General features: G+C 30.6%; 2 protein-coding genes across 4 annotated transcripts in view; both read left to right on the top strand.

Moving 5' to 3' along the window:
* The first annotated feature begins 2,950 nt into the window (after window positions 1-2,950).
* Window positions 2,951-7,910, top strand: LOC113374600 (ADP-ribosylation factor 6). 3 transcript variants are annotated; one of them, XM_026614578.1, is made up of 5 exons: window positions 2,951-3,104; window positions 5,886-6,022; window positions 6,261-6,379; window positions 6,613-6,796; window positions 7,419-7,910. In XM_026614578.1, exons 2-5 carry the CDS (start codon window positions 5,941-5,943, stop codon window positions 7,559-7,561), a joined length of 528 nt encoding a protein of 175 aa, XP_026470363.1. In that variant the 5' UTR covers window positions 2,951-3,104; window positions 5,886-5,940; the 3' UTR covers window positions 7,562-7,910. The 3 variants fall into 3 exon arrangements, with proteins under 3 accessions (XP_026470363.1, XP_026470361.1, XP_026470362.1); XM_026614576.1 differs by having other exon boundaries at window positions 2,951-3,226; window positions 7,419-7,902; XM_026614577.1 differs by lacking the exon at window positions 2,951-3,104 and adding an exon at window positions 3,224-3,358.
* A 2,815-nt stretch (window positions 7,911-10,725) lies between these two features.
* The window catches only part of LOC113375501, a 66,879-nt gene continuing 59,217 nt past the window's right edge, over window positions 10,726-18,387 (top strand). The window contains exons 1-3 of the mRNA XM_026615431.1: window positions 10,726-11,012; window positions 12,901-13,033; window positions 13,498-13,592. Of these exons, the coding sequence (XP_026471216.1) occupies window positions 12,901-13,033; window positions 13,498-13,592 (228 nt within the window). The 5' untranslated portion in view covers window positions 10,726-11,012. The remainder of the gene's footprint in view (window positions 11,013-12,900; window positions 13,034-13,497; window positions 13,593-18,387) is intronic.

Below are 18,387 nucleotides of genomic sequence, written 5' to 3'. Positions count from 1 at the left end.
TTCAATCTCTTGCAAAAATTGTCAAAAACAATACATTGGCCAAACATCACAATACATCCATAACAGAATGAGACAACATGAATTAAGCGTCATTCATCATAAAAGCCGAAGTTTCCAAAGCACTCTTGTCCAACATTCCATTGAAAATTCACATGTTCTTATCTTTGAACCCAATATTTTATATAGAGAGGATTGTACTTTTGAAAGACTTTTTTCTGAAAGCAGTTTAATCTTATTGAATTTGTCAAATTGTGTTAATAAAAGATCAGATCATAATATCATTCATGATTCGTATCTAAATTTTTTAAACCTAATTAAAAAGGATTAATCCTTTAATAATTTTGTGTGTATATATACATGTATATACATATATACATAATATAATGCACATTCATATATGTGCTTGCTTATATGTATGTTTTTGTATATACTCTATATACATGTACTTGCGTATATGTTCGTGTATATAATTGTATGTACATGAATATATGGATATATGCATATGTATTTGTGTATATGCATTTATGTGTATGTAAGTGTGCATATGTATGTGCATGTATATATAGATAATAATATTTCTCAACATTTGCTGAAGCAATACATTCTCATTTTTCGTAAATTACCAATACAAGAGCCATAAAAAATTATTTTTGCCTAAATTCCGTACATATCCCTTACATCTGGCCGACAGAACTCCATAACAGTGTGTTAAAGTCTTGTGAAGTCAGAACATTTACAAATATCCTCGGGAAAAAATCGAGTGTTTTTAACAAAAAATATTAGTGATATGGATATATAAATTATTACAGGTAAATAATTTTTGCTTCTCAATTTTGTATAAAACCTTTTTTAGTTAATTTTTATTACTCTTTACACTGGTACATAATTCATTCCTTTATAATTTTTCTAAATAATCTGTAATAACCATCATTAATTAATGTTAATCAATAGATTTAAAAACATTGTCTTTGACAGAATAAACCTGATGATGAAACGTATCTAGTTCCGAAAAGTCGTTATTAAACATCTTCAAAAAACAAATTGTTTTTTATTATTGGATTTACTGTTCGGAAAAGAAACAATCAATATATTGAAAAAATCCAGGACTTATCTATTGAATTCATATATATATAAATACTTATATATATATATATATATATATATATATATAAATACTTATATATATATATATATATATAAATATATATATATATATATGTATATGTATATATATATGTATATATATATATACACACAGTAGAACTTTGATTAAGCAGACTAATTGTTGTCGATAAGCATTTGGATAATCGAATGTATGTAATATTAGGTCGAAGGTAAAATCGTCTCGATTTTAAATGGAGTAGGAAGAAGAAGAATGCATATGGTTGATAATTTACGAGAGAAGAGAAATGCATAAAAGTGTATAAAAAGGTCATTAATGGTAATAGGAATAATAAACAAGGGAGGGAGGGAGAATTATTTATTTGTGGCGCTCTTACCATGGACCTGTTTTTGGGCAGACTATTGTTTATTATTATTATGTAATATTAGGTCTGTAATTTACCAACGATTATATTTCAATTAAAGTTAAGGTGATAATGGAAGTTTTTGCAGTGATTAGTGCTTTACTCAATATTTTCATAGCGTTTTTTTTTTTGTAAATATTTGATAAAATATGATTTTATTAAGTAGGATAAGTTAATGTAATCGTACAAAAATCGAAAATGATCTCAGAAGAATGGGTGTGTATGTGTGGAGACGATTTCGGGCGTATGGATAAACTAATTTGAAAAATTCAAAAAACAATCGATTCCTATTGATAGGAAGATGTGCTGATTAGTTTTTGGTAAAGTCAGTTCCAGCCGTTCCGACGAGGCAAAAAGTGTCAAATAGCAATTTTTGAGAGAACTAAGCATCCGATTTGAATGATTTAAATGAAAAACTTTCTGCTTGTGTTGACGAAACGATTGCTTTCGGGGAATGATTTTTTTTATTATGATTTTCAAAGATTTTTTTTTTTTAATATCGAAAATAATGCGGATTTTAATTCTGATTCTAGCTAAAGTTCCAAACATCACTTATATATTTCAAATAAATAATTTTAACTTTGCAAATCAGTTTATATTATTCCTATAAATATTAGACAATGTCCTTTTTTAAATACGATTGATCGAACGTATATTAAACGTCGTCGTTCAATTCATAAGCTCTTATATTTTGACTATAAAATACGAATAATGAAAATTACAGTATACTGATGTATATATATATTTGTATTTTATAATAATAATTAATATATTATATTATTATGTTATATTATATATATATATATATATATATATATATATATATAATATTTTTGAAAACATTTAATATTCTTCGAATATTTTTGGAACGAGAACTTTCAGCAACTTGCCTTAAGGCGCGATGCCATACACCACCAGTTTACATATTTTTTCATTATTACTATTATTACTATTATTACATTTTTTTAAATTGCTATATTATTATTATTACTATTATTTTGTTATTTTATCATTTTTGATATTGATTTTTGTTATATTTATTATTGTCGTTTATTTTTTTATTGTATTTTATTGTTTTCTAATATTATTTCACACATTTTATTTATTAATTTTGTTATCATTATTAACGTATGGTAGCTATAGTGATGGGCCGAAATGTTATTTAGCAGTTGTAATTGATATTGAAATTAAAAAAAAAAGAGTTAAGAGGGACAGTAAGAATAACTGATGTGCTGTACATATTCATAGGTTTATTCTATCCACTTCTTTTTCCATACGCTTCTTTTATCTATGATTCTATCCGTTATTATTATACATAGTCCTGGTGCGCACGTTAGCCAACTTTTCTACAAAAATATTTGATAGTACTTCCAACATGTCTACCGACAACTGAGCGAACTAAAGTTCATCTATACCAAAGCATTTAATATGCAATCAAATAATTTTAATATTGAAGTTACTTTGTATGAAGTTCTGTGATACTTTTTCCAATAGCAATAATGTTTTCGAGAATACAGCAAATCAAGTGAACGTGCATAATACTCAATTTAAAATTTAAAATAAAGCCACAATTATCAGGTAGTGTTTAGTGAACTCTTGAATGTTATCGGACTATTGCTATGTCAATGGAGTTGTTGTGAAAATACTGTTCATAGCATAATCTATGTCAAAGCTACTCGGAAAATTGCCGATGTTCAGTGGTGGGTGGATATTTTAACTCAACGATGTATTGTGCAACATTTATATTGATAACAAACTAATAATCAAAAGTGCCGTATTTAGGGAGCGCCAATGTATTTATGTTTTCAATGAGAACGAAAATGTTCATTTAGGTCTGTTTTTTTAATTGAAAATAATTTATATTAAAAATTACTTTCTATAAATTGTCATATTGAATATTATCGAACCGCGCCTCTATAATTCCCCGCCTATGCTAAGTGTCAGAAACCCTAAACGTCATAACTCAACATAACCTCCAATTTCATAATTTTATTTCAGATATGTTACGATACATAAATAATTGCAGTGATTTACCATATGAAATAATTTTGTATTAAATTAATATTAGATTCTCATTAATTGAATACTTTCTAGGGTAATATTTGTCTTTGCTAACTACGTGGAAGATTTTTATAACGCTCTAAAAAATACTTGTTCTCAGTTTCTCTTTGAACCAGATCTTGTGTATATATTTTTAACATTGGATAAAGTCTAGGAAAGTATATTTCTCCTAAATGTTTATTAATTTATGCTTTAGTGGAAGCAAAGCGACATATTTCGCAAAGTTCTTACTTGCTAGTTTTGAAGAGCATTAATTCCAGAATGGACATGATTGTATTTTGTTTTAGTATGAGTTAAATGTTAAACAAATGATTGTTTATTTTGGGTCAGAATTTATGTGATTTGCATGTTTTTGATTAGATGTCAGTGAGGATTTAAGTAACCATAACCATGAAAAAAGTTCTATTTGGTAATTTGCATTAGCCTATTCAGCCTAGCCTTTCAAAAGACAAAATTAATGAGTTTGGAACACATTACATGGATAATTAAAGAAATTATTTGAAATCATTGGATACCAGATATTGTTTTGTGGATACCAGTTTCATTTATGGTCCATTTTTGTTTCTAAAGTGGTATTTCAACTTATTCAGTTAATGTAGAGATCAGTTAAATTTGTCTCCCTTTAAAAGCATTGTGGTCGTTATAGAATAACAGGTACATATAAATCTATAAATAAACAATTTTAATTTATACAATTAAAATTAATTAAGTATTAATTAATTAAGTATTAATTCATTTCTGATCACTGCATGGCACCAAATATTTTTATACACTTCTTTTGAAAAATGTTTGGAGCGAATATAAATGGGATATGCATATTTGTAGTGCATTTATATGAGGTTTTGAAAGCAGTTAGATACGTTTGTTTCCACTTTTACTTTGTTATTTATTAATTTACTATTTATTAATAGTAAAAGTAATTATAGGTTTTGTCTTAAAATATTGATATGCACTTAGTCATTAATTTATCCACAATTACTGACAGTTTTCATGTTACGTTTTCATAATACATACTGGCTCCAATTATATACATTATTATTTATTAATGTGTTTTATATTGTTTACTCTCAGATTTGTTTAAATCCACTGTTATGACATACAATTATATTTTGAAACTTATTGAATTAAAATTTGAATTTTCTAAATATATCTATTTTTTATTTCATTCAAAATTCACTATCTTGGAGAAAAATTGATAACACTTAAATCTATATGAATGTGTGTTGATGTTATACAGTAGAACCTCGATTAACCTGACTAATTGTTGTCGAGGCATCCGGATAATCCAATGCATGAGGAATAATGACATATATTTATCAAAAATAACAAATACATACATAGATATCAACAAAAATTAATATTTAATAAGAAATTAACATTTCCTTATGTATGTACATATACATTTTCTTAATTATATTACATACATATACTAAACTGCAGCATAAACTGTGCAAAAATTTGAATATATATATATATATATATATATATATATATATATATATATTAACAAAGTCTAATAATCGGGCCTAACATCAATAAAAAACATGAATTTCTTTCAAAAATTTATTTTAAATCCATACTTTTCGGCTATAATCCTAGCCTTCATTCAGTGGAAAAATTAGTTATCTTAGTGTTAAATTGGAAAATTTTAATAATTTATAGTATCAGGATATGGTAATGCACTACACTATGTATTATAAACATTAAACTTGAAATTACACAATATTTTCATAAAATACTAATTTTAAAAAATCACAAATGGTTAGTGTGTTATTCGTAGACTGGTTGAAGATATAATCATTATATATATAATTATTATTAGTATTTTGTGAAAATATTGTGTAATTTCAAGTTTAATGTTTATAATGCATAGTGTAGTGCATACATATGTCAACATCAAATTCAGAATCATACAATATATATATATATATATATATATATATATATATATATATATATATATGCTTATTTTAGCAGCAATTCTTGTGACACAAATTTAGTTTCAATAAAAGTATTTGCATATACATATACATACAATAAACGTCTGATATATACATATATATGTATATAAACACACACACACACACACAAATATATATATATATATATATATATATATATATATATATATATATATATATATATTTGTGTGTGTGTGTGTGTGTGTGTGTTTATATACATATATATGTATATATCAGACGTTTATTGTATGTATATGTATATGCAAATACTTTTATTGAAACTAAATTTGTGTCACAAGAATTGCTGCTAAAATAAGCATATATTTGTTATTCTCAGGTTTCTATGTAGTACATACGCATTGGGTAACCCATCAAGGTACTAACGAGACACGATGGGCAAGTTACTATCCAAGATTTTTGGCAATAAGGAGATGCGAATACTCATGCTTGGATTAGATGCAGCAGGGAAAACAAGTATCCTTATAATAACTTTCAAATATTTTTTATTTGAACCCATTATTTTGATAGTAATTTTATTGTATGTGTAATTAAATTTAGTGTAACATATTTTTGTCATTAAATTAAAATACAGTAAACCATTAGAACATTCAATAATCTATTGCTTTAGCGCTCTACATATGTGATTATATATTTATAACAAAGTATTAACTAAATATCCAATGTATATATTATTTCTTAATTGCACTTTTAGCTATACTTTATAAATTAAAATTAGGCCAATCAGTAACTACGATACCAACAGTTGGATTTAATGTAGAAACAGTAACATACAAAAATGTTAAATTCAATGTTTGGGATGTTGGTGGTCAGGTTAGTCATTTATTATAATTTATAGAATATATGATTGTAATAATTTTTTTAATGAAATATTAGTCTATAGTCAATCACTTTATATTTTGTTTAGACTTATTACTAGTAAATACCTTACTAATAGGATATAAAAAGAAAAAATATGAAATATATTTTGTTTGTATAGCTGATTCTTGTTGATCTAAATTGTGATAATTCATCTTGAAACATTATATATTATACATTTTCTTTAGGATAAAATACGACCTTTGTGGAGGCATTATTATACTGGAACACAAGGTTTGATATTTGTGGTAGACTGTGCTGATCGGGATAGAATAGATGAAGCAAGGCAAGAATTGCATCGAATTATTAATGATCGAGAAATGAGAGATGCTATTATTCTCATATTTGCTAATAAACAAGATTTGCCAGATGGTAAGATAATTTTGTTTTTTGATGTTTTTAATTTTTTTAAAGTGAGTAATCATCTGATTTATAGTTGCTAACAATTTTTTTTCTTAACACTTGACACTTAGAATAGTGTTAATAAATGTTTTATGTAAAAGTGCTATTATTGATTCAATTTGATATGACTTAACTAGATTAAGTATATTATAATAATTCATAGAATAAATAGAAATTACAAATAAATAATATTGTAATTGGTTAATTATTATTGTTGCCCTGTCTGAAGTCAGATCTATAATGTGCAAGTTCAATATTTAATTTACCGATCTTCTATCTTATGTTTGTAGAATACTTTTTATTATTATTTATTACTGTTGAAATTTGTTTAACACTTACATGTTGACTTTCATTTAGCTATATTATTTTTCTTCTCTTGCCTAAATCAGCCATAACTTGAATTTTTTCTTGTTTTCCACTCAATCCTTTTATTTTCCTTCAATGACAATGTGCAGAGGGCTCTTTCATTACAATAAGTGCCTGATCAAGTTTTCTTCTATACATATCCAAATGATGAATTGAAAAAAGAATTTCAAAAAAAGTAGAAATAATACTAGTTTGATGATAGTCTGAAATGTGAATAATTCAACAGCTATGAAACCATATGAGATTCAAGAGAAACTTGGCCTCACCAGGATTCGAGACAGGAATTGGCATGTCCAACCTTCTTGTGCTACTACAGGTGATGGATTGTATGAAGGTTTAACTTGGCTAACAAGCAATCACAAGTTATGAAACGAACTAAACCATGACTAAGTTCTTTTATAAATACCAGATCACAAAAACATTAAGCCAATCATAAATGTTCATTAAAGATGTATTATATAAAGAATAAGTGACGTCAATAAAAGAAGAATAACTAGATTTATTTAACTGGTACAATGAAAACTTGCTAAATTTTTGCAATTTAGAAAATTAAGTCAATTCCTAGACATCCTAAAAAAACGTATTTATATGGATGTTAATATGTACTAGGTTTTTTAAAATGGTTCGAATTGAAGGTACATGAAAGATAAAGCGTAAAACAATTCACAAATTGCATTTCAAAATGTCCTAAATGTTCATTACCAATTAAAATGTTCAAATTTTATCCTCAAAAGAATTTCCATTTTACTATTACAAGTTGTTATTGAATTAGATATTGAAGATAGCTTTGCATTATTTTCAGAATTTCTCTTCGGCTAAAGTTGAATTATTCTTTATTATATAATCATCTTACTAATTAACAGATATTAGGGAATGTTATAACTTAGATTGTTAAATTATATTATATTAAAATCATAATTAATTTATGAAATAGATTATTATAAAGATCAACACTAACCAATTTGGATAATTTTAGATCAACATTTTAATACACCTTTAATGTCATTTATTCCATACAGATGAATCTTAATAGTATATCTACTAAATAGATTACCATAAATTTAATTATCTACTAACAAATAAAGTAAGGCAGAAATTCTTCTTGTGAAAATGTAATTTACTTACAAGTGACAGTGACAAATGTGTATTTATATTTATAAATACATACATATAAGAATTTGAATGAAAACGTGAATGAATATTTGAAGTTTTAATATCTTGATACCGTCAATTAAATTGTAAATAATATGAAATGTTCTGTATGGTTTTTAATAGACTGGAGCATAGTTAAATAAACTATTCTGTTTATTTTTTCTTTTTAACTTCATCATTATTTAATACTATAGTAGATGAACATAGTGATATTCTTAATAATTGCAATTCCACTTGTTTTTTTTTACATTATCAGTAGTTGGACTAATAATTCTAGATATTTTAATATTAAGTGAATTAGTACATGCATTTCCAATCCAGTATAGCCTTAATGAATTTGCACATATGTCATCATCAAACTGCTAAGTTATCCTTTAACTATTGTATGTACGTAACATACATATCTATGCAATAAATACACACACACACTACATTTGTTTACATTTATAAACATACATATATTTATCCAATGTTCTGAAAATAATTTTCTTGCCCTGGTTAGTATTCACTCAGGGTAAATTAATCTCTTTTAAACAAAGTATTGCAAAGTTATTACATACACTTATGTTTAATAGAGTAAAAATGCAATTTATGGAGATTAAATACAATAAAAAAGTAATGCTATTTATATACAAGTACTGCATACGTTGACATAAATATGTATATACATACACATGTATGTTACATGTATATGCATATTAATCTTGATTTATTAGATCATGTATATTATATATAAAAACATAAGTAAATTAAAATTTATAAAATAGAAAATTATTATAGTCGGCATTATGTTAGGGTTGTCTAACATAAGATTAATTTTTTACGCTTTCTTTATTATATTAGGCGGCGGGTATTGTTTGAACAGCTCATATTGTTAGAATTTTCTTCATGAATAAGACGAGAGTAATTATCATTGCAATTTATTGTCAATTTGATGATTAACTTACATTTTTTTTGTATTATTGTATTATTGTTCAGAATATTTAGACTAATTGAGTAATATTACTTATTATGCTAGTGAATTAAATTCTGTTTATTGAACAGAAGATAAAATGTAACAATTACATATTTTAAAAATTATTTCTAAATTCATTAGTGAACTCACAAATTAAGAACATAATGCAAAAGATGCATTTAAATGCATCATATAATTCTCAATATAAAATATATAATACTGCAATAGATATTTTTGAAGACAGAGATCATACAATTTAAAATCTGATGTTTTGTTTAGTTAGCCTTATCGAGGTCAAATTAATTTGTATATATTCTGTTGCTTACATTATAAATTTAAATATAGCAAATAAGTCTATAAAAAACATTATTTAAAAAAGTTTAATGTAAAGATCTATTGTTCTTAGTTCAATATGATATAAGTTGTTTTACAGAAAGTATTTAAAGAGAAAATTATCTATATACCTCTAATAATGAATTTTATTATAAATGTAATTAAAAGTTAATTTTCATATAAGTTATATTGAAAGTAATACTGAGTTCCAGTGTTATCATAAATTTTGTAAGTTTTGATAATCTGATATTTCTTATTATTTCTTCTTATCTCATATGATTGTAATGTTAATGCACTGTGAAATTATTTTTAATTATATTCAGTCAATTTATATTATGACTCTAAATGTATAATTAACTTTATGATGATTAGTTTATCGCTTTTTTGTTTATCTGCATTTTTAACTGCTAAAGTTTGCAAACTCTAATGTTTATTTTATGTCCACAAATTATATTCAGTTGTTTGAGCTAATATAAAATAGTGATGAAATTATCAAAGTGGTACCTGGTGACTGCCGTTTTGCAGATTCAACTTGACTCGGATTAATGCCTAATTTAGCAATAATAAAATCAATACAGAAGTAATGGAGATACACTTAAAGGCGAATAAATCCATCATATTAGGTACTGATTTTGTATGAAACACTAGAGGTCACGCTGTATAGATAGAAATAAATATTAATGATAATGTGTTATTTAAACATATGAACAAGAAAGTAATAAATATTGATTTTAATAAAGTAGATGTTTTTATACATAAAACATTTTTGATTTTTTTTGATAAAATTTTTTATGAAAAAAAGTTATGTTCTACAATTCATATTTTATAATGGTTCAATTTGAAATTATATTTCACAATGCATCTTTTGCTTTTGAGCATAATCACTAATTACATAATTGAGCAAAACCCAGTGCTTTGACCCTGATCTCATTTTCTTAACAGCAAAATATATAGATTACGTTACATGTACGTGTTTGTGTCAAAGCAATATACAATTTTTAAAATTTTATCTATACTTGGAAGAAATGCGGACGAAATGACATGTATAGACAAAGCGACATGGTCGTCACCTTAAGGAAACTGTCGAGTTTTAGTAACGTATCCGGGACTGCATAGCGTGACGAAAGCCATAATAACAATAATCCTGTCAGACGTTGAGCGTCATTGTCGTGTCGCAGTAAACAGTTCGATCGTGGGCTTATTTATTGTTATTATTTCTATTGAAATCAGTGAACTTCTTAGTGACAGTAGCAATTATTAAGTGCATTGCAATTATCAAGTGTTTGATGGAATTTAACTTGTGTATTCATTTTGGCACAATGTTATGTATGTGGGACAACATACTTACACAATTGAGTACTATTTCGCTAGCACTGCAGGGTAGTACACAATAGAAGCCTGTCAATTTGGCTTGGCTTTTAACTTCTACTCTATAGCTACTTCTGAAAAAAGCCCTACAAAATATGTTATTATAGTTTATCACCCAAAAATCTAACACGATGTCAAATTATGTCGGATCGATTATATCATCGGATCCGAAATGAGTCGGATTAATTATTTTTCTATTCTAGAAAACAATACTTAACACGTTCACGACGGGGCCGATTTTGGTTTGTTGTGAGGCGGCGCGTGATTATTGCCTTCGAAATGCGTATCACCAGTGGTCCCGGTGGCCCACGCCGGCGTGAACGTGTTAAGAACCGATATGAAAATCCAGATATTACAATTCTATCTGTTCAAATGTATAATGTGAGATGTTGATTTTTTGAGAAAACCTTTTTGATTCATCAACGCATTTCAACATAAACTTGACTTGAATTACATTTTTTTTTAAATTGTTAAAATAATTAAAGAAAAAATGAAAAAAATTAAATATTGGCTTCTCATTTAATTAGAAAGCGTATAAAACTTGTATGAAAAATTAAAATGTACCGATTGGTAGATAGTTTGCCGACTGGAGCCGATTGTAGAAGCACTTGCGATTATGAAAATCTTGCGTCCTTCCTCATATGAAATGGGTTTCTCAGCATTATCGTAAAATAAGTGATATTAGCTTTTGATCTCCTGAATTATCTATTTTTCAAATTAATAATGGTATTGGGAATTTTGATTGCGGTTTTTCATATACGCTTTTTGCTCATTTTTTATAGCTACTTCGATAATAAATTGTTCTAATGAACTATTTTTTTTAACTGAACCCTTAAGAGGAACATATTAAAATCATCTTAAATTTAATCACATTAAATACATCTTTCTTCTTCACATCTTTCAAGTCCTTTGTAGTCAATCCATATTCAGAATTGCGAACTATCTTTTACTTTAACGGTCAATTTGGTTTATATTGATAAATGTGTAAACAAATATTACATAATTGAAATATTTATTTGAACTTAAATTGGGCTTGATATTTTTTTGTCATGTAAACAATCGATTTGTCATAATAGTTTGACAGTTTTCGGTATTTTAACTGAAATTTTTGTGCATGGATTTGGTTTAATTTAAAATATTTGTGCCAAATTCGAAATGTCGAAGAAAAAACTATTTTTTTATTAGACAAAATTTTTAAATAATTTTGAATATGTCGTTCTGTGCATATTTTCATAATATATAAAAAGAGAATGTGCATTTCTGGTAGAACTGTAGCACATACAATTTGAATATCAACGCTCTACAAACCGCTTCAAAATTTTTGTAAATTTTGCTCGTCGCTAAGGGGATCTGAATGGTGGAAAACTAGGCACTAAGTATCCTGTGAAGGATTTTTTTTTCATAATAGAAATATGGGCTGCTGTAAAACAACGCTTAAGAAATAGCAATAGAAGGTCTGAAAGATATGTCCAAGTGAAAAATCGGACGTAAAATCACCACTGTTATGGTACAAATTTTTTGATGTGTTTTTTTAACTTATTGCGTATTGGGAGCAAACAATAATACATGCTTTTTTTCTGTAAACAGTTTTCTATACATTTTTCCATATTTTTTTATAATCATATACTTCATTTAACTTTTTTTTATTAAGTTTTTGTTGCAATTATTTTTCATTTTATTTGACCTTTTAAATTTCATATGATAAGGGAATTCAATTGTAATAATACGGAAAACTTGAGGTTAACAATGCACGGTTGTTCTGTGTATTTTAGTAATTTGTTATTAATCTGCATCATAATCAATTAAGATTATGGGGCGTTTGTATATATTAAAAATACAACATGACAATAACTACAGCGTGGTGTGTTTTAATGCATTCTTAGATTTATTTTATTTCTAGATGGCAGATGATCCAGATCGCGACCTGACCCCTGTAAGGGACAGCGCGAGCTCTGCGGGTGCATGTCCCAGTACTATTTACTCAGATATAATACAATTGCCTCCAGCCTGCTTCGGCAACGCGACTCATCTCGGTAACCTCACACTCGCGACATGCGCTCAAATCAAATGAATAATATTATATTTTAAACATAATATTAATTGTTAGTAGTAGATATTGATAGGTCAGCCGTCGTGTTGCTTTCTGTCAGCCGTCGTGTTAGTAAGGAGATGAATGATTTATTACACCCTTTTGCTCCCCGAGCGCCTTTTTGCTCATGATCGAGAGTGGTTACTCCGCGCCATTTTTACGTTCAAGTCATGATTTTATTAATGCTTATTATTATAATATGAATACAAATTTTATTATATTTTGTTTAAGCAACAGGCGCAATAGTGGCGCATTCAGATCTGAAGGCGCCACTATTGCGCCTGTTGCTTAAACAAAATAGCTCGAGCTAGCTAGTGCTATAAATGCATTATGCGCAACAGCGGCGCCCTATGAGTGCAAAGGGTTAAGTTCTGGTATTAATCGCTTCTTCTTTAATTTTAATGGCAGGTGCAAACAAGCAAGAAGGAATTTATAGGAGGAGCGCCAACACTTTGTTTATGCATCGACAACTGGCGTCAAAAATGAGCAAGAGTGAATTGGAGGTTATTATATAATTAGTTAAATTTTTTTTCTTATATATATATATATATATATATATATATATCGAATTTTGTAATATGAGTTGAACGAATATTAAATGTTAAATATGAACAACACAACACTCAGATTTTCACACACACTTTATTTAATAATTACAGACGTTTCGAGACCATGGTATGCCTCATCCTCAAGGTAATTTCAAAACAGTAAATTCTGAGTGTTGTGTTGTTCATATTTAACATTTAATATTCGTTCAACTCATATTACAAAATTCTAAAATAAATAAATAAATATATATATATATATATATATATATATATAAATTGAAAGGTTTTTTCAGATGGCGAAATATTATATTAAAGTTGTTCTTGGTCGTCCATCTATTAATTGCAACTATTTTATTGAAGTAAAATGTTCTATTGTCATTTTATATATATACCAGAGTAAGATACTTTACAGCGCGTTGATTTGTGTGGGCCAAAAAGCCACATAGGCATATATGATTTGCGGATACTAGGGATCAAAGTAAGATACTTTGCTGAAGAAACCATACCTCTTAAAAGAATTTTGATGTCCCGTGCATTGACCCAAAAATTGTACTGGGGTGAAAATTTTGAAAAATTCGGTTTTGACCCATTTAAAGTGCCCCAATCGATGACCGACCCTCACTAACTTTGGAAGTTAGTTTCTTCAGCAAAGTATCTTACTTTGATCCCTAGAATCCGAAAATTATATGTGTCTAAGTGAATTTTAAATCGACCCGCCCTATTATATACATATAACACAAAAAGCAAATGATATATATATAGGATAAGGTTGCACAGCCCTGGCGCACTACGTCAGGTTGCGCGTCCCTGCCATGCACCGTTATCCTCTATGGTATAAAACCACAGCGCAGCAATACTCGGCCCTTCACTTGCCTACCGGAGCTCGCAGTGGACACAAGGAAGAGAAGAAGATAGTACCTCGCTACATTGGTGACCCCTGACGTGAGAATAGTCGAGCATGTCAAAACCGGAGAAGCCAGAGCAAATATCTTTCCCGCCATCGCAGGTCGAAAGAGTCGGTGTCAAAGTTCCGCCATTTTGGCCTGAAAAGGCTCAGCTATGGTTTGCTCAACTCGAGGGACAATTTGCGCTTTCGAATATATCAGCTGACACTACAAAGTTTTATGTAGTAATCGCATACTTAGAGACGCAATACGCAGCCGAGGTTGAAGACATTATTTTGAAACCACCAACAGAGAATAAGTATGAAACACTGAAATGTACTCTCATCAAGAGAGTATCGATGTCAGAAGATCGCAAGTTAGAACAGTTACTGGACAGAGAAGAAATCGGCGACAGACGACCATCGCAGTTTTTGCGTCATTTGCGCGCACTAGGCGGGTCAAAAGTCGACGATAGTATTCTCAAGATATTGTGGATCAGGCGGCTACCAGAAAATATTCAAGCCATAATTTCGGCACACGACCATCTCGAGTTGGATAAAATAGCAGACATGGCAGATAAAATCGCCGATATAGTGTTGCAGCATCAAATCCAAGGAGTTAGTAAACAAATGCCATCCACGTCCAAAGAAATGAATCATACCATTTCAGAACAAATTTTGGAGCTTCAAAACCAAGAACGGCTTTGTGCTCATACACTATTTTATTCATTTACTAGAAGGAAATGGCACAGAATAGTTCTTAGAATTTGATTGAAAATGAAGATGCAGATAAAGACTATTTTGTGCTTCTCTGGAGCAACTGCATAGTTCACTTATTGGTAGATCTGCGCAACAAACGGCTTCTAGAGGGAGATACAAAAGCACAAATGATGGGAAAAGTAACAGATGCAGTCGTCCCAACTGTTAAAACCTTGCGAAAGGAGCACCACAGCCTATTGCAAGAATTTCCGGATATTACCAGACCTCAAGGAGCACCTCACAAAGTGAAGCATTCAACAACACACCACATCAATACAACACCAGGGCCTCCGATTTATTTTAAACCAAGACGGCTCAACGCGGAACGCCTTCAAATAGCTAAAACAGAATTTGAAGAAATGGTGAAGCTCGGAATCGCTCGACGATCAAACAGCCCCTGGGCCGCGCCGCTTCACATGGTACCTAAACGAAACCTCGGATGGCGCCTGTGCGGAGATTACAGGGCACTCAACGCTCGAACTATTCCAGACAGATACCCGGTAAAGCACATTTACGATTTTACGCAGCATCTTCAAGGAATGAAAGTTTTTTCCAAAATCGACTTGGTGAAGGCTTACAACCAAATTCCGGTCAACGAGGAGGACATACCAAAAACAGCAATTACGACTCCTTTCGGACTCTTCGAATTTCCTTATATGACCTTCGGACTTCGTAATGCAGGCCAAACCTTTCAAAGGTTTATCGACGAAGTCACACAAGGTATGGATTTTTGCTATGCTTATATCGACGATTTGCTAATTGCATCAAGAAACCAGGAAGAGCATGCAAGACATCTACGAAGCATTTTCGAAAGACTGCAGCGGTATGGTATCATAATCAACTGTGAGAAATGCATATTTAGTGTCCCGGAAATTGATTTTTTGGGATACACAGTCTCTAAAGATGGTATACGCCCAATTAAGGACGAGTGGAAGCTCTTGTAAGAATCAAACCTCCTACTAACATACAAGAATTGCGCAGATTTCTAGGAATGATTAATTATTTTCGCCGATGCATTCCCCGTGCGGCTGAATTGCAAGCTCCATTTCAAAAACTGCTAGAAGGACCAAACGTTAAAAATAACACTATCATAGAATGGAACGAGCAACTTCAGCAGGCTTTTATTAATTGCAAAGAAAGCCTATCAAATGCTACTCTTTTACATCATCCAGTGGTCAACGGCAAGTTAGCTTTATTTACAGACGCTAGTACAATTTCAATAGGAGCATCGCTGCAACAACAAATAGGGAAAACATGGCAACCACTAGCTTTCTTCTCGAAGAAAATTTCTAAACGCCAATGCGAATGGCCAACATACTACCGAGAACTTCTAGCAATCTTTGAAGCTATCCGACATTTTAGGCACTTTCTTGATGGACAACATTTCGTAGTATACACAGACCATAAACCGCTAACATTTGTCTTCCAACAGAAACAGGACAAATTGCCGCCAGTTCAACTGAATCAACTAACTTTCATAGCACAATTTACAACGGAAATAAAGCACATTGAAGGAAAAGAAAACGTCGTAGCTGATGCTTTATCCCGGATCGAAGAATTACTCGTCGAATGCAGATTATAACATAATCGCAAAGGAACAACAAGATGACGCGGAACTGCAAAGCTGCCTAAAGAACAGTTCTTCGTTGGTCCTAAAGTCAGTACGTCTTCCGGGTACTACCATCAACGTATATTGCGATGTATCCACTAATATTCCAAGACCTTTCGTTCCGAAGACGTTAAGAAAACAAGTTTTTAACGCACTTCACAACCTAAGCCATCCTGGAAGAAATGCCACAGTGAAAATGGTATCCCAACGATTTGTTTGGCCGTCAGTGAACAAGGACTGTCGAGCGTGGACGAGGGAGTGCATTCCTTGTCAACGCAGCAAAATTCATCGCCACACGCGAGCACCGCTTGGTAAATTTTTGCTTCCTACCCGACGATTTTCTCACATACATTTAGATCTGATCGGACCCTTTCCAAGCGCACGAGGATTCAAGTATTGCTTATCAGTAATATGTAGATTCACAAGGTGGCCAGAAGTCATCCCACTTCGAGATATAACAGCCGAGTCAGTGGCGCAAGCATTTATAGAGGGATGGATATCTCGCTTTGGCTGCCCCACTGAAGTAACGTGCGATCGCGGAGTCCAATTTAAATCCCGCCTATTTGACGCCATTGGTAAGTTTACAGGGTCGAAAATAACTTACACCACAGCTTATCACCCCAGTGCAAACGGCATGGTCGAGCGTTTTCACAGATCCTTTAAATCAGCTATTATGTGCCACAACAATAAGAGCTGGCTGGATGCGTTGCCGCTAGTACTACTCGGATTGCGGTCTGTATGGAAGCAAGACTTGCAAGCTTCTCCAGCTGAAATGGTGTATGGCGAACCTCTTCGGCTTCCAGGAGAATTTTTCGAAGACCATCAGAACACACAAGACACACACCAGGTTCTCCAAAAACTTCGACAAACGGTCAAAACGCTCAAGGCAACGCCCGCTTCGAATCACGGAAATAATTACAGCTTTGTCCACCCGGATTTATCAACGGCTCGACAAATTTTTATCCGGGAAGACACCATAAGGACAGGATTACAACCGCCGTACACAGGACCATACGAAGTAGTGGGCCGTTCGGATAAAACTATGACAGTGATTAGAAACGGCAAGGAAACTAAGATATCGATCGATAGAGCAAAACCAGCCTATATATTCGAGCCAAACACACTCAGCGGGGGGGTGATATAGGATAAGGTTGCACAGCCCTGGCGCACTACGTCAGGTTGCGCGTCCCTGCCATGCACCGTTATCCTCTATGGTATAAAACCACAGCGCAGCAATACTCGGCCCTTCACTTGCCTACCGGAGCTCGCAGTGGACACAAGGAAGAGAAGAAGATAGTACCTCGCTACATATATATATATATATATATATATATATATATATATATATATATATATAATCTCGATATAATGCATCACTATTACATAAATTGTATGGTTGCCACCGACAATAGTTATAAGTCAAATTATCGCAATAGCTTATTGGGCCTTTAAGTTCTGATCTTATTTAATTCCACTACTAATAATTGACTAATGTTGTT

This window comes from Ctenocephalides felis, unplaced genomic scaffold, assembly GCF_003426905.1.
Source record: "Ctenocephalides felis isolate EL2017-DRISC unplaced genomic scaffold, ASM342690v1 CF-g0.4_SCAFFOLD_01886, whole genome shotgun sequence".
In the NCBI taxonomy this organism is placed as follows: Eukaryota; Metazoa; Arthropoda; class Insecta; order Siphonaptera; family Pulicidae; genus Ctenocephalides; species Ctenocephalides felis.
This window is presented reverse-complemented; position numbering and strand designations above follow the sequence as displayed.

Coding starts and splice junctions, on each gene's coding strand:
- LOC113374600 (XM_026614578.1), top strand. CDS start 5,941: ATGGGCAAGTTACTATCCAAGATTTTTGGCAATAAGGAGATGCGAATA. Junction 6,023..6,260: donor AGATGCAGCAGGGAAAACAA/GTATCCTTATAA, acceptor TTGCACTTTTAG/CTATACTTTATAAATTAAAA. Junction 6,380..6,612: donor TTTGGGATGTTGGTGGTCAG/GTTAGTCATTTA, acceptor CATTTTCTTTAG/GATAAAATACGACCTTTGTG.